We start from the raw sequence: 17,359 nt of genomic DNA on the forward strand, positions 1-17,359 counted from the left end.
CTGTTACCTACATGTTTTAGAAATCAGATAGAAACCAGGTTCTGGACCAGAATGCTACTCCAAAGTCCAGGCTCTTAACCAGGATGCAAAATTATTTATGCCTACTAAAGAAATTCAATTTTTGATTCTATTCATTTTATCACTTCCAAAAGACTTCAGAAACTAATGACAGCTTTTCTTTTCCAGACATCCATATGAAATACCTTTTTTTTATTTAGACACTGTACTCAGTTAATTTAAATTCTGGCCAGTAGTTTTAATTTCAAACCATGCTCTAGCACACGTGCATTCTAACATAATCAAAAATTCTGAATGTTTCACAATGAAAGGTATAAGCTGCCTGCAAGGTTTGACTACTGATGAAACTACCAAAAGAACCATACCATGAAGGTAATATGACGTTAGATGGAAAAGAAAAAAATCAAGTGTCAACTTTGTGCTACTGGTTGGAAGTAAAGAGCTTATGAAAAAAGGGCCAAACACATGAAAATCACCTGTGACATTTATACTGCACACAGAAAACATTACAAGATCATATCTGAATTGTCTTCGAGGGGTGATGGGAAATATTCCACCATAAGGAACCACAATACAAGCTCTAATTATGTGTAATGTACCTCCAAGTAACTCGGAGATGATGACCCGCCTTCGTCTTAGATTTCTCATTATCTGCCTCTGTGGCCTCTTCCTGAAATGAATCATCATCAACAGATATAAAATATGATAATGGAATGTGTTCTCTGAGTTATGGTCCTCAAAAGTCACCAAGTCAATAAACATTCAGAAAAGCAAAGAAAATACAGGTCCAGCAGAAGGCAAAAAGGAAACCTAGCACCCTAATTTCTTAAGTGTAAATAGACTCATTTACAGATGAAAAGTAAAGCTGGCCCTTAAAGCAATGACTGATAGCCCGGAGAGAGATGAAGCTAGTGTTCTGAATGACTGGGCCCAGAGAGAGAAATCGGAAATTCAAACAATGCATTGATCCATGCAGAAAGTGTTTATTAGGGTGAAAGCAAAAGACGACAACATAACCAGAAATGGAATATAATTAATGCCTAACACTGGCCCAACATAAGCTAAGATACCAAGCTCTGGGGGTGAGACTGATGTAGACGGGGCTGGCTTGCCTGGCCTAGGACAAGCTGGTGCTGGCTCTGTGGCCTGAGGGGAAGAGGGCCAACCACCCGGGAATTAAGGAGAAGATTTTCTGGAAGGTATGGTGTGACTGTCTATGGCACTTTAAAAGACTGAGTTATATACTCTGTACATAAATAATCTGTATTTAGTGGAGAAAAATGACCTAAGACATAAACTGTAAGAAGAATACCTATAATTATACATCATCCAGAGAGAAACAATTTCTAATACAATTTTCCTTATACCGATGAAAATAGCTTATAAAAATGGAAGCTATATTGTTGTTGAGCCTGTTTTAATAGAGCATGAAAATAAACCTACACCAGCACTCTGAACCACCGTATGCCATCACCATAATTGAATCACATACTACTGGACATCTAGCTTGTTTTCAACACTTTGATATTAACTATCATATTAGGAAAAATGTCATACATACATCTTTGTTCACCAGATCTGCAGATCTCCTTGAGATTTATTTCTAGAAATAAAAGTCTTGGCTTGAGAACAGAATATGACTCCGCATCAGCAGGCCATACCCCCAGCAGAGTATGCTTACTCCTTTCTGCCCATGTATGTATGAATTTTTGAGGCGACTGTTGTAGGACGTCTGCGACCTACAACACAACTCTCAGCAACGCCGGATACTTAACCCACTGAGCAAGGCCAGGGATCAAATTCGCAACCTCATTGTTCTTAGTTGGATTCGTTAACCACTGCACCGTGACAGGAACTCCCAAAATATTTTTTGTCCTTTTCGGGCCACACCTGTGGCATGCGGAAGTTCCCAGGCTAGGGGTTGAATCGGAGCTGCAGCTGCCAGCCTACACCACAGCCAGAGCAATGCCAGATTTGAGCCACATCTTTGACCTACATTGCAGCTCACACCAATGCTGGATGCTTAACCCACAGAGCGGGGCCAAGGATTGAATCCACGTCCTCATGGATACTAGTCAGGTTCATTATTCCTGAGCCACAACAGGAACCCCAGGGTCAAAATATTTTTAAGGAGGGAACCCAGGTTAGAACAATTGTTTAAATCTTTCTCTTCCTCCACATCACTTTATATCCAGGCTATGTACTGTGCCACATACCTTAGAATACACCTTTTCTACCCTAACACAGGCACAAGAACCTGCCTTAGTCTGAGAAGGCATCACTACTAGAAGAAACTTTAAAAATCACTGTCAAAGTCCTTACCAATTCTTCTGATTGTTCGCGTTGCTGAAAGTTATAATTAGCTGAGGGCTCTTGGTTACCATAGTAACACAGTAAATCCAAGAGACTGTTAGTTGTTTCCAGAGACACAGTGGTTCCTGTGGGTAGGAGAAAATAAGGGAAAGAAACCTTGAAACATCAAAGAACCAAAGTCTATTAAAGTTCTTCACTTTTTCTACAAGCTTGTGCCTGCCTGGCTACACATTTAGAATCACCCACCACTTTAGCAATGGATAAGCACACACTCCACATCAGCTTAACAGCCTGAGTGATGCAGATAGGACACAATCCCTACTAATACTTGTTGGACAGAAAAGATAAATACAAGACCCAGTTAGATCCTATGTCTGTTTATTTTATGTACTAATACCTCCAAAGAAATGACCTATGCTTCCAACTATTATTTTCAAACTGAATTCTCTGCAAATGAGTAGTCCCCTCGGCCCGGTTCTATTTTTACAAACATGAGCAGAACTATTCCACCTGGATCCAGGCCCTCACTGAAAAATTGCCTAAATGCTAGAGAGTCTAATTATAGTAACCTTTTAAAAATTGTTGCTCAAAATGTTATGTTCCTGGAGTTCCTTGGTAACTCAGCAGGTTAAGGATCTGGTATTGTCATTGTTGTGGCTTGGGTTCGAGCCCTGGCCCAGGGCCTTCTACATGCCGCAAGGGCAGCCAAAAAAAAAAAAAAAGCCCACCAGGAAACTTACAAAGCACAGCAGAGTGGAGAAGGGACAAGTGATGCTATGTAACTTGATTGGGTCACACTATCTCAGAGCTGTGTGACCATGAAAGATTACTTTCAGTCAGTGTCCTTTATAAAATGACTATAAGCACACTAACTCAAAAGGTGTTATAGAATTAAATGCCTAGCAAAGTGTTTGACACTTATTAAGGCTTGATAATAAAATTTTCTCTTTCCTCTCCTGGTATGTTGACTGGTTCCATTACTCTCGGCTATGGGGTCTGACAGTCTTTAGTAATGTTTACTGCATGTCTTACACATAGCGTGTAAGAGAGACGGAGTCATAGTACTCTGAAGATGTTAATGATATTTAACAAGTAGAAGGTAAAGCCTCCCTAAATGATAACCTGTATCAGTAACTGATCTGTGCATCCGACGCTTATATAGGCCACACCCCAAAATTCTCAAACACAGCTGTCTACAAATGTTTCTTGTTGAATTCCAGACTCTACTGGTTCAGTTAGTCCAGTTTCTATCTCTGGTATGTTTGGTTGATTTTTATCCCAAATCAATGAACAGCACTCTGGATTCTAAAACTTAAACAATCCTGTTACCTTCCATGTTACTATATAGGCACATTTTCATAGTAGCTTACGAGCCAGCCACCTAGCTCTATACACCCCTGAAAGTTCATCCAGATTAAATTCAGAGCCACAGGATGCAAGAGACAGAAGCTCTGAAGAATCAAGGGACTTTTCCAAGGCCACAGTGCTAATTAGTGCCAGAATCTATCCGAGCCTCTGATCCTTTTACAATATTTCTTTCTTGTCTTTTTCACACCTCCCAAAAGAAAATGTGAATACAGTATGTACATGCCCGATGCTAAAAACAGAAGCTAAGGAGAAATGGCTATTAAATTTCTCTATCTATGATACAGCACAAGAGGAAAACATACAAAAGTTGCAACTCTATAAACCCACACACCTACAGTCAACTAATCTATGACAAAGGAGGCAAGAATACAACGGAGAAACGAAAGACAGTCTGTTCAATAAGTGGAGCTGGGAAAACTGAATGGCCACATGTAAAAGAATGAAATTAGATCACTTCCTAACACCTTACACAAAAATAAACTCAAAATGGATTAAAGACCTAGATGTAAGACCAGATACTATAAAACTCTTAGAGGAAAACAAAGGCCCCTCTCCGACATAAACATAAACGACAGCAACATCTTTTCAGATTCACCTCCTAGAGTAAGGACAATAAAAACAAAAATAAACAAATGGGACTTAATTAAACTTAAAAGTTTCTGCACAGCAAAGGAAACCCTAAACAAAACGAAAAGACAACCCACAGAATGGGAGAAAATCTTTGCAAATGAATCAACTGACAGGGGATTAATCTCCAAAATCTATAAACACCTCCTACTGCTCAATACCAAAAAAAGCGAACCCCATCAAAAAATGGGCAGAAGATCTAAACAGACGATTCTCCAAAGGCATATGGATGGCCAAAAAGCACACGAAAAGATGTTCAACATCACTATCTATTAGAGAAATGTAAATCAAAACCACTACGAGGTACCACCTTACACCAGCCAGAATGGCCATCATCAAAAAGTCTACAAACAATAAGTGCTGGAGAGGGTGTGGAGAAAAAGGAACCCTATTACACCATTGGTGTGAATGTAAATTGGTGCGACCACTGTGGAAAACAGTATGGAGATTCTTCAGAAAACTAAAAATAGAAACCATTTGATCCAGCAATTCCACTCCTGGGCATCCATCCAGAGAAAACCATAACTTGAAAAGACACATGTACTCCAATGTCCATTGAAGCACTGTATGCAACAGCCAAGACATGGAACCTAGATGTCCATCAACAGAGGAGTGGATACAGAAGATGTGGTACATATACACAATGGAATATTACTCAGCCATTAAAAGGAAAGAAACAACAGCATTTGCAGCAACATGGATGGACCTAGAAATTATCATGCTAAGTCAAGTCAGTCAATGAGACACCAACATCAAATGCTATCACTTACATGTGGAATCTAAAAAAAAGAACACAATGAACATCTTTGCAGAATAGATACCGACTCACAGACTTTGAAAAACGTATAGTTTCCAAATGAGACAGGCTGGAGGGTGGGGGGATGCACTGAGGGTTTGGGATGGAAATGCTGTAAAATTTGGTTGTGATGACTGTTGTACACCTATAAATGTAATAAAATTCATTAAGTAATTAAAAAAAAAAGTTGCAACTCTAGCCCAACCACAACTTTAAAATGATACTGAAGCAAAACTTGAAATACTACTTACTAAACTATTAGAAATATAAACACCATCACTGAGCAGAGTAAGAATAGTTGCACTCGTAACTTGTACTCATAACTACACGCATGGGTCATATACATGACTGTGGCCCACTTTCAAGTCCACATTCCCAGGGGCTTTAAATGAACTTAGTCACCTGCTTGCAAGAGCTGATCAAACATGTCCACAGAAGCTTTGACCTTTTTGAGTTTGATTCGTTCCTGAAGGGCAGCCTCACTTATATCTTCAATCTGAGGTTCAAAGTACTCGGGCATTAAACACTAGGAAAACAAGACAGCTAAAGTTAGTATAAACAGGTCACTGTGAAAGGACAACCAAGGAGAACAGAAATTTCATTACCAGCACATCAAAATAAAACGTCATAGTTCCAACTCATATTTCACATGCCAGATGGTATTTTACCATTTTAACATGAATGTCTCTGTATAGAATACCACTTAAATCAAAAAAACCTCTCCAGTCTCCAAAACAGGATTATTTAGCTTGGGGCAGAGAACTTAAAAGCACCCAAATCTAAGTATTTACTCCGTAACTGAAGAATCCTATATCCAACTAAATATCCCAACTTCGAGCTGAACTATTTTTCCCTTGCTAAAACCATGCTTCCCACTTTCCTCCCAACCTGGGTTAAAAGTGCCAGAGCACATCCAGTCCCAAAGGCAGAACCCTTTCATCCTTGATACTGCTTTTCTAAGCATTTAATACTGTTTTACCTCACTAATTTACTCAAACACTTATTGAATATCTACTACTTTATGCCAGGTACTAAGCTAGGCCACCATTTTCCACCCTCAAGGTACTCACAACCTAACAAAGAAAGCAAACAAGGAAATAATTACGATACAGTGTGAATGATAAATGACATAAGTGATCTCAGAAGGGTGAGAATGCTGCCTGCCATGGAGGTAGTTGGAACTACAATCTGGAGTTCCAAGTAGAGACAGCTAGGCTGATACACTAGATTGCCAAATGAAGTGTAAGGGTCACTAAAGCAGGAAGACTTTAGACAGGAAGAAAAGAAAGTGACTGGGCATGGAACCCTAAGAAAAACATCAAGGCCTAAGGAGTGGAGAGAAAAGCTACTGAGGGCAATAGGAACAGTCATAGAGATAAAGTCTGAAGAGTCTGGTGTCACAGAAGGCAATGGAGCAAATAAAATGAAGACACATATAGCTTAAAAATAATAAATAAGGAGTTCCCGTCGTGGCGCACTGGTTAACGAATCCGACTAGAAACCATGAGGTTGGGTGTTCGGTCCCTGCCCTTGCTCAATGGGTTAACGATCCAGCGTTGCTGTGAGCTGTGGTGCAGGTTGCAGACGCGGCTCGGATCCCGAGTTGCTGTGGCTCTGGTGTAGGCTGGTGGCTACAGCTCTGATTGGACCCCTAGCCTGGGAACCTCCATATGCCTTGGGAGCGGCCCTAGAAAAGACCAAAAGAAAAAAAAAAAAAGACAATAAATAAATAAAATTTAACAATCACAGTATGGTGAGCAAAGATAACTACATACGTTAAAAGACTCTCCACCAAATATCGCAGGCATTCAAATGACTACTCAAATACGAGCCATGAAAGCTTGATTTAATTTACATTTACATTGTATTACTTGAAAATTGCATTTACCTCTCCTTACCGGTATATGAGGTTCAGCTATGTCCTTCTGAAAATATTTTGGGTATGAATTAATAATAAATTTTGCTGCATTCTCCCCAGACTTCTTTGCCAACAAAAATGAATGCTATATAAAGAAAAAGATTTAGATATAAATCAGTATTACATGTAATGCAAATTACATCCTCAGCAAGAATTATGCCCCCTGCCCCCTAAAAAGAACACAGTAATACACAGAATTCAAGACAGAAGTTAAATTACATAATTACAATTTATCCACCTCTGCTGAGTGTGACATAGCTTCAGTTTACATCTCACACACAGCCTGTGGTACATAAAAACAACGCATTTACAGTGAGTGGACTGCTCTACAGTGGGAAAAAAACCCAAACCAATACCCTCTCCACAGCCAATCTCTAAAATTTTAATATATAAACCCTTGTACCCAAACTAAGAAGATAAAATACTGGACAAGTTATATAAAAATACTCACAGATTCCACAGAGGATGTTGGTATGAGATAAGGATCATCTTGAAACACATAAGGGGCAGCTGTGCTATCCTGTGAAGACAAAGTCTCTTCAGATTTGTTTATTTACTTTTAGGGCTGCACCCATGGCATATGGAGATTTCCAGGCTAGGGGTCCAATTGGAACTACAGCTGCTGGCCTACACCACACCCACAGCAATGCCAGATCAGAACCACATGTGACCTACACCACAGCTCACAGCAACACCAGATCCTTAACCCAACGAGCGAGGCCAGGGATCAAACCCACAACCTCATGGTTCCTAGTAGGATTCGTTTCCACTGCACCATAACGGGAACTCCTTCAGGCAGATTTTTATTAGAAGGACCTTGAGGGTTTTGGTGATGACATGTATCACACATGCAGAAATGTGTGTTTGTGTGTGTGTAGAGACAAATTCTAATACCTACACGGTACCCTTGGCTCTGTAAGATTTGGTTATAATTATGCACGACTTAAAGCAAACAACGGTTCAAACTCCCAGGACTGCGTTCTAATTAGAGGCCTTCTAATTAGAGGCCGCCATCACCAGAGCCTACTGCTCTTTTAAACTCAAGGTAAAAGAGCCTCTGAATTACCTAGCCTGGGCCCATTTCCTGCGCCAGGCTCTCCTTTAAACGGAGGAAACTACCCACTGGCCCTCTCAGGAGGTGGGAACAGCAGCAGCTTCTCCCATGTCCTGCCACCCAAGGGTATATACTTTATATAAAGTTGTTCTAAGTAAAGCCCTGAGTGAAGTAACTCTCCAGCACCACTGAGGCTAACTTAGAATGGTCCCCACATTACTTCCTCTAGCCTTCACCTCTCCCCCAGAGCCCCCCTCCCTGCATCTTCTGGCACCTTTGTGCCACAGGAAAAACTCAACCTACCTCTTGAATCTCTTCTGACTGTCCCCTTGATACCGTGTTGTACTGACCTGACCTCTCCAGGGGAGAGCTTCCCTGTGGCTCTAAAGGAAAGGATGCTCACACCTAGGGAACGGAGGCAGTGCTTTTTTGGGGGGTTGGAGGGGGGGAATCCATAGCTTTCTGCTGCCATAGTCAAAACCCCTATCCCTTTTGCACTCATTTGAGGCTCATTTCATCTGGTTATATCACTCTCCACCAAGATGTGGTGGGTAAGTAATGGCAACCTGGAGGGAGCTCTTATAGGGTAGCTGCCCTGGTTTATGACTCCCTGATTACCAACTAAGTGGCTCTGTCCCACCCACCATCCTTATCAAACACCTGGCTGGGATATGCTGGATTTCTTTTACCAGGCTTATTCTTCATATGTTTCCCATTTTCCTCCCTCAACAATGTCCAAGCCTTTCATGGATTCGGAGAAACAACTTCTCTGGCCCTGCTGCTCAGATGCCTCAAAATAAATCTATCCCCAAATGAAGTCCCCTGAAAGAGCTACTTGTCATCTTATCTCAGTGAATGGCACCAAGCACCCTGCAATCCAAGCCAAAGATCCTCCTCCATTACTTCACCAAAACTGTCATCAGGTGTGGCCAACTTTAGTGCGTTAATATCCCCTACCTACCTGCTGTCCCTTATCCCAACTGCCACTGCCTTAGTTCAGTGCCTTCCTTATTCACTCACTCAGTATTTTACTGGGCACCTCACGTATGCCAGGCATTACCTTACCTACCAGGGAGACAACAAAATCCCACGCCCTCTCAGAGCTCACAACCTAATGGGGACAAAAAAGCTCTAGAAAATAAACAAAATAAATAAAACATGCAGTAATATATTTAAAGGAGATAACTGCATTGCAAAAAAAAAAAAAAGAAAAAAAGAAAAGAAAAGGGAGAAAGGGATCATTATCAGAAAAAAAAGATACAATTTTAAATGGTGTGGTCAGGGAAGGCCTCAATGAAAAAACTTGAGATGAAGGAATAAATTATATGGGTTTATCTGTTAAAAATATTCCAGGCAGAACAAAGAGCAAACATTAAAGCCCTGGGGCAGATGTACATCTGCTAAGAAACTGAGGATCAGCTACAGCAGAGTGAGCAAGGAAGATGGTAGGAGACGCGGTAAAAATGGCTGTGGTGGTGGCTGGGATCACCTAGGGCCTCAGGGGCCTTCTGATGAACTTCGGGTTCTTTTCAATGATGACCAATAAGCCACTTGAGTTCTGAGTAGAAGAGCAATGTGATTTACCATTTTTAGCAGGGTCACTATGGCTACTTAACAGAGAAGAGTCTGAGTGTGTAGGAAGTTGAGGGAGTGAGGAGAACAGAGACTCTTGTAATTAATCCAAGATAGGAAGAGGTAACGGTGGCTTGGACAAACACTCAGAATTTGGATACTGTGCAGAAAAACAAGTTACCAAGGCTTGAAACTGCTATCCTTAGAAAACCTTGCTTTCAAGGCCTGGTGGGTTTCTGGGACTTGGATTTTTGGAGGGTCCACCATTCCCAGTACTGTTAAGAATGGTTCACTGGCCTATGTACTACATGGCTTATGCTCAACACCTGTTTTCCTTCTGGGAGTGTGGAATTTTGGTATGTGCCAAGGACAGATTCTAGGTACCAAGCCTCTAATGAGTGTTCCTCAAAGACTTTTCCATGTGCATCACACCTCTGCTAAAGGAATTTAGTGTGCCACTGGGAAAACTCTTGGAAACTTTCTCCTGGTTTCCTTTGGAATCCACGTTGCGTGGCTTCTCCTTTTTCTGATTTTGCTGTCTTTTCACTGTAACAAAAGGAAGCTGTAGGACCACAAGCTGAGGCCCCAGTGAGTCTGCCTACCAAACCTCTGCACGTGGGCGTGGTCTTCAGGAAAAATATTTTGAAGGAAGAAACAGGATTTACTAACATGCAGCACCAAAAAAGAGAGGAGCAACAAGAAGCATGCAGCTGCCACTAATCAGACAGCAGAGAAACGTGTGAGGTTTAGAGGGAAGGAGTTAGGTTTTGGACGTGTTAAGATTTTTATCACACCACGGGGTACTCACATTGCTGTCTTTTCTAAGATTTCCTTTTTTATCCTTTAATGGACTTGGATAAAAATCTGAAGTCCCTAGCATAGCATTCACACTCTTGCCTCACTTCTCATTTCTCTACCCCACGAATCCTTGCCTCCCCCACACAACCTACTCATTTGTGCTTTTTTGTCTCTGCTTGTGGTGTGGCCACTGCATTGAATGCTCTTTCCCACTATCCCCACTTCTCACCTTCCAAGTACCAACCAAGTATCAGCTCTTCTCAAAGTCCTTTCCCAGTCTGGGTTAGGCACACTTTCCTCAATGCTCCTTCAGCCTCCCTCTGCAGGAACCAGGCAAGGACTGGGTCTCAATTCCACAACCAGCACAGTGCCTGGCAAGGCACTGTTAAGGGCAGAATGTGTGGTTACTGAAAGACCATCCCTTGGATTTTAAGGGCCTAAACCCAGACAAGTCAGACAATTGTACACATAATACTATAAATTCTTTGAAGGGTCCTGGGATATTCTCATTGAAAAACTGAGAACAATCTCAGAGGCCAATTTCTCTAGTTTACATTTCAGGTACCTATTTATGGATAAGTGAGCTGAAAATCTCAATGTCTTGCTAGTGTGGAGATGCAGGATTTAAAAACCCTTCCTCAGAAACTGCTAGGGTATATCGGTGCATACCTGGCCAACAACCTCTAAGTTTAACGTTTACAACAGAAGAACAATTCTCGAAATCTGTGACAACAACCTCAAGAAGGATCTGTATCCATGTAGATATTGTGGCAAAAAGAAAGAACTCAATTATTTTAGACATTTTCCCGACAGCTGATATTGAATGTATAATTTCCAGCTAATGAAAAACAATCATAAAGTTCCATTTCTGAGGCACTTATTAGGGGTTCAATCTATCCATCAGACTACAAACTCTATTCTTGAAATGTTAAGAGAGGAAACTATCACAAATAGGTTACGAAGATAGTTGTAGCAATAAAGAAATAGCTAGCAATTACCGAGCATGTCCTTTGTGCTGGACACTGTCCTAAACCCTTTCACGTGTACTAACTCATTTAATTCTCACCAAAACCTCGAGGTTTGGTGCTATAATACAATACCCATTTTACAGATAAGGAAACAGAAACATCAAGAAAAAATGTAACTTTGTGATAAAAACAATACAGTTGGCTCCAAGACCTAGATTCTTAATCACTGCACTACTTCCAGCATGGTGGGTACACTATCCTCAAACTGGTCTACAAGTCACTTGCATTATAGTTTGACATCCAAACCATTCCCAGGGAACATGCATTTCAACAAGCTCTTCAGGAGATTAAGTTTAAAAACCACTGACATAGTATAAAAACACTTAATTTGGAGATAAAACATACAGTACTAAGTCAAGACTTTTAATATCCTATTTGAAAGTTTTAATTTTCTCATTTGTCACATAAAAGGACTGGACTAGATAACTTCTAAGAAACTTTCCAGATTCACAACAGTTTAATCGTGGATAATGAAGAGGTATGAATATTAAATTATTAGTTGGGTTAGATTAAGAGAAAAAAAAATCCTACTTACCCTGTGTACTGTGGATGCAAGTGCCTGAAGAACGGCCACTTTGTCCCTAAGAACGAGAACCATAAGTTAACCCTCACCAGGGCTTTTCAGACAAAGTGAACAAATGATTCTACTCTCAGAAAGGGTGTAGCCCCCCAAAAGTAGCCACAAACTAGTTAACAAATTAGTAACAAATTAGCGAGGCTGTGCCTCCCCCCAAATTTAACTGATACTGAATTATGAATTTTCATGTCATGAGATGGCTTCTTGTAGCTTTTTTCAATCATATAAAGTGTAAAAACCATTCTTACTTCAAGCACTATAAATAGGCCTCGGGAGTTCCCGTCATGGCTCAGTGGTTAACAAATCTGACTAGGGACCATGAGGTTGCAGGTTCGATCCCTGGCCTCCCTCAGTAGGTAAAGGATCCAGCGTTGCCGTGAGCTATGGTGTAGGTTGCAGACGTGGCTCGGATCCTGCATTGCTGTGGCTGTGGTGTAGGCCAAAGGCTAAAGCTCCAATTAGACCCCTACCCTGGGAACCTCTATATGCCATGGGTGCAGCCCTAGAAAAGACAAAATAAATAAATAAATAGGCCTCAATTTGCCAACCCATGCTCTCTATCAACTATCTTATTTCACCTGTTCTATCAGAGCATTTTTCACAGCCCTGCCTGTGTGGTGTCTTCCTACCACCAGAGAAATCACGGTCATGTCCTGCCGTACCTTACTGTTTTCTCTATCTGTGGGCCTCATACCATAAGGCTCATAAAAATCACCTGAAGGATTTGCATTTTAAACAAAACTTCTAAGTGATCCTGATGCCAATAAAATAATGTGACCATTTTAAGGTACACCTAAACTTCTACCTTTTCAGTAATACTTACCTTGATTAGTATAATACAACCACTCTTGATCCTATCCTACGTAGCCTCTAATCATGTGTATACAGTTAGTTACATATGTAGAATGAATCTAAGAAAATGTAAAATATGCACATGACTCAACTATGCGCAAGCCTTCTGACTGCACCCTCAATACACTCCCTCTCTGTATGCTCAGTGGCATCTCTGTCAGGGATAGCGGCACAATAGGTTGGTAAAGTGCAATGGACTGGAATGCCACTCAATGCCTTATTCATACATACATATATTTCTACTCTTATTTTGGTTCTGGTTCTCAGGCCAGCAAAATCAAAAATGAACCTATATATTTCCAGATAATACCACACTATGTAGTCACTAAAAATTAAAGCATAAAACAGTACGTCCGAAAAAATCAATTCTACTAAACTAAATGTATATGTACAACTTATATAAAAAAATGTTATACCCTAGAACTTTATTTTTTTAATGGCCGCACCTGTGGCACATGGAAGCTCTTGGGCTAGAGGTCAAGTTGCAGATGTAGCTGCAGGCTTGTGTTTAAGCTTGCAGCGACACAAGATCCTTAACCCACTGAGGGAAGCCAGGGAATGAACCCACAGCCTTGTAGAGATTAAGTCCAGTTCTTAACCCCCTGAGGCACAATGGGAACTCCAATCCTGGAACTTCAAAATAATAGTTATCATCTGAGATCTGATTATGTGGCAACTGTTCAAATGCTCATTTGATCCCCTGAAACAGGTACCATATTTTCCTATGGCACAGACAGATTAAATAATATGCTTGAGTTGAGTGATTGCTGATAAATGCCTTTTTGCATGCTCAATTTACTTAACTCCCATTTTGGCAATAACCATTAGTTAATTAAGTAACTAAGTAGTTAATTTAATGTAAGTAATTTAATGTAAGTAATGTAAGTAACTAAGTAGTTAATTTAATGTAAGTAATTTACTTACATTAAATTTACTTAATTTAAAGTAAGTAATTTAAGAAAGCTTCCCCACCCCTGACCTCCACATGAACTAGGAGTCTCCAGGTCATACTACAAAACTGATCTTTAAACAATTAGATAATAATACTTACACAAACTTTGGTGAAGTTATTTTAGTTCTTACATATTCAACAAATGTTGAATAAATAAAACAATTTGTTCAATGATCTAACCATGAGTTAAAAAAGCTAAATTTTGCAGTCCACACAATTTTATTTTATACCTCATTAAAGACCATAAATACTTGTCTCCCAACAGTGTAAAAACTTCTTTCAAAAAGAAGTCATGCCCTGACTAGCATCCATGAGAATGTAGGTTCGATCCCATGCCTTGCTCAGTGGGTTAAGGATCCGGTGTTGACGTGAGCTATGGTGTAGGTCACAGACATGGCTCAGATCTGGCATTGCTGTGGTTGTGGCATAGTCTGGCAGCTACAACTCTGATTTGACTCCTAGCCTGGGAACCTCCATATGCCTTGGGAGAGGCCTTAAAAAAACAAAAAACTTAAAAATAAAAAATAAAGTTATTCTAATGATAATACTTATGATTGACCATTATTACTAAATATTAACCCAAATTTAGTTCAGAAGGTCTTTTAACCCTTAATTAAACCCATTCACTCACTACTCTCCACTTTCCTTTTCCATGTTTAGATCCCTCTAAGCTTTTCTCCTCTCAGTAGCCCCCTCCCCAAGAATGCTCTCTTGTTTTTCTTCCAGTCACTAGCTCTTTACCTAACAATGTTTCACTCATAATTACCACTTAACCACTTGCTAAATGACACTGAATACTCACCAAGTTTTCTTTTTTGGAATGACCACTTCTTCAATCCCTTAAAGGAAGAAATAAAAATGAATCAGTTTCTCAACACTGCTAATGTAAAGAAGTATAATGCGCTAATATAAAAGTGGTATTAGTTCAAATATTTTTATATACCTGTTACATTAGCACCTTCAACCTCTGGGTGAGCTGCACTTCCAGAATAAAATCTGCAGGGGGAAAAAAAAAAGCCCTAAAGCTAATAATCATTAATAGTCCACCTCACCTCCACCTGTGTGCAAATGAGCCATAATTTTCCAATTACCGTGGATCAAACTAACTCAATAATTAATGTCAATATATGCTGAAAAGACATGGCCTTAGTGGCAAATTCAAAACCATTACAAAATACATACAAGACATAGACAAAAATTTTTTAAATCAGACAATCTAGTTAAATAAAATCAGAGAAAAAGAAAAAATTTAGTAGCACTTAAACAATTTGAGAAGCTGATCTGAAATATAAGGGATTTTCAACTTTGGGAACCTAAAATACTGAGGTAAAAAAGGAAAATTTAATCGAGTCCTGCTTTTATGTGGATAACACCCTAATGACAAAGACTATCCCACTTAAAGCAATTATGACAAATTATGAAACTGAAATCACCATGGCCTTCCATCCCATCTCCTTCAACAATCAGGAATATACCAAATATATGTCCTAATTTAAACTTGGGAGTTGTTGGTATTTAACCTAAAATTAGAATCAGTGGAGTTCCCTTTGTGGCTCAGCAGTAATGAACCTGACTAGTATCCACGAGGATGTGGGTTCATCCCTGGCCTCGCTCAGTGGGTTAAGTACATAGCGTTGCTGTGAGCTGTGGTACAGGTTGCAGACGAGGCTTGGATCCTGCATTGCTGTGGCTGTGGCTGGCAGCTGTAGCTCTGATTCAACCCCTAGCCTAGGAACTTCCCATAAGCCGTGATTATGGCCCTAAAAAAAAAAAAAAAAGAAAGAAGGAAAGAAAGAAAGAAAAAAAAATTTAAAAGAGATAAAGCCTTGAGGAACCAAATCCAAACAGCCCTAAAAAAGATCATTGACCAATGACGTGATTTTAAAATGTTATGATCACACTAAAAAGTACAGTCAACCTACCCCACAGATAAGAAAGGATATATGCTATCTTGTGTATTTCCTTCCTAAATGGCATTGGTTATCACTCAGAAGATTGCCAAGTTGTTACTGGACGATTACTTCCTCTACTGGTCGTGTTTGGTCTCAGACACCATTTTAAAATTACACTTCCCCACTAGGGATCGACTTTAGGACGGGATGAACTCTTTCAAATTGTGCTGTTTCTCATGACATGTATGTGCAGAACACACACACTGCTGTCTTCTGGATGAATGCTGACAGGTGCTGCTGTTAAAGCAAAAGAAACATGTAGAAAAATATAAACTCTGGGGACTCCCAGGAAAGGGAATGGGATTGAACAGCAGCAGTGAGGCTGCTGCAGTACCAGGTGGAGCGTTTTCTCTTTCGTTGTGAGGAGAGTTGGAGGAGAGTATTATATATAAAACTTATACTGTAAATTAAACATTCCATTCATTCCTCACAACTTTTCAGATGACTATTACTAGTGCCCACCTTCACATAAGGGAATTTATCTCCTACCACCTCGCAAAGGAAATGGCAAACGCTGAACTCAAAACTAGGTCGTTTCAAACTTTTTACAACAAATTCCCGCCTCTCATACGTCCAACAACACCACTGTTCGTACTGAGTGGGAAAAAAACCACACAAATGATACATATGCCAAGCTTTAACAATCACAGCAATCCTATTCCGGTTGCGTTCAGATCCTTTAGACTTTTCTGTTTTTATGAACACCTAGATGATTTCTTTAGCCAAACAACCAGCATACAATGGAATCCATAATCTGCCTTTAATTTGATAAGACCTGATTTACCCTGGTCCTCTCCGACGGGTGAAAACAGATAAGGGACGATAAAATTTTTTACTTAAAACTTGTGGCGGGGTTGCTAATAACCACACTCACTAAAATGCAAGCTCAACAACATCGGGACCCTAATCTTGCCAAGAATTTTAATCCCGGCGTATGCCAAGCAAGCAAAAAATATCTCTTTAAGAAGTGCTTTGGGAGCCCTCATTCAAGGACGCGGGATCCACGTGCCGGGCTTCCCCGGTACGCGGCCGCAAGCGCGCGCAATCTTCTCCACGGTACCTTGTTCCCCAGCTCTCAGGGGGAAAGAACATACACAAGGCCAAGTTGATCCCAGGGTCTTTCTAAGGGGTCCTCCAAGCTTCTCTTACCTGCTTCTGGCTGCCCGTCCACATGGACCCACCCGCCGACCCGTCAGAGGTAAGCAAAGCCCGCTGCGGACCCTCAGCCAGCGAGCCGAGGCCACAGCCGCCATCTTTGGTGTCTTCGCATAGCATGCTGGGAAAGCACGCCCTCCACCTTAAGAGGGAGGTGGGCGGGGACTAGCTCGGCTATTGGCTGAGACCGACAAGACGAAAGCCATCGTAAAATAGGTTTCAAATTCATGGTTTGAAATACTTTATGTCGGAAGTTAAAGGCTCTACAAGCCTAATTTTCCTCTAAGACATTTCCCAAAAGTATCAATTCTATGTTTTATATGTCTTCAATCGTTTTCAAGATAAAAGGGAGAACAAGAGTCGTGAAATTATTTTCCTT

The 17,359-nt window shown here is 40.5% G+C and overlaps 1 protein-coding gene across 3 annotated transcripts in view; it reads right to left on the minus strand.

Annotated features, from left to right (window-relative positions):
• Positions 1 to 17,109, minus strand: part of PTCD3 (pentatricopeptide repeat domain 3) — a 34,093-nt gene extending 16,984 nt beyond the window's left edge. For all 3 annotated transcript variants that reach the window (XM_047781607.1, XM_047781606.1, XM_047781605.1), the window contains exons 1-9: positions 16,975 to 17,109; positions 14,817 to 14,869; positions 14,676 to 14,712; positions 12,028 to 12,073; positions 7,492 to 7,560; positions 7,021 to 7,125; positions 5,525 to 5,648; positions 2,341 to 2,456; positions 618 to 688 (exon numbers count right to left, since the gene is read on the minus strand). In XM_047781607.1, coding sequence (XP_047637563.1) covers positions 618 to 688; positions 2,341 to 2,456; positions 5,525 to 5,648; positions 7,021 to 7,125; positions 7,492 to 7,560; positions 12,028 to 12,073; positions 14,676 to 14,712; positions 14,817 to 14,869; positions 16,975 to 17,078 — 725 coding nt within the window. In that variant the 5' untranslated portion in view covers positions 17,079 to 17,109. The remainder of the gene's footprint in view (positions 1 to 617; positions 689 to 2,340; positions 2,457 to 5,524; positions 5,649 to 7,020; positions 7,126 to 7,491; positions 7,561 to 12,027; positions 12,074 to 14,675; positions 14,713 to 14,816; positions 14,870 to 16,974) is intronic.
• Positions 17,110 to 17,359: the final 250 nt, after the last annotated feature.

The sequence above is a fragment of the Phacochoerus africanus genome, chromosome 5 (assembly GCF_016906955.1).
Source record: "Phacochoerus africanus isolate WHEZ1 chromosome 5, ROS_Pafr_v1, whole genome shotgun sequence".
Taxonomy (NCBI): Eukaryota; Metazoa; Chordata; class Mammalia; order Artiodactyla; family Suidae; genus Phacochoerus; species Phacochoerus africanus.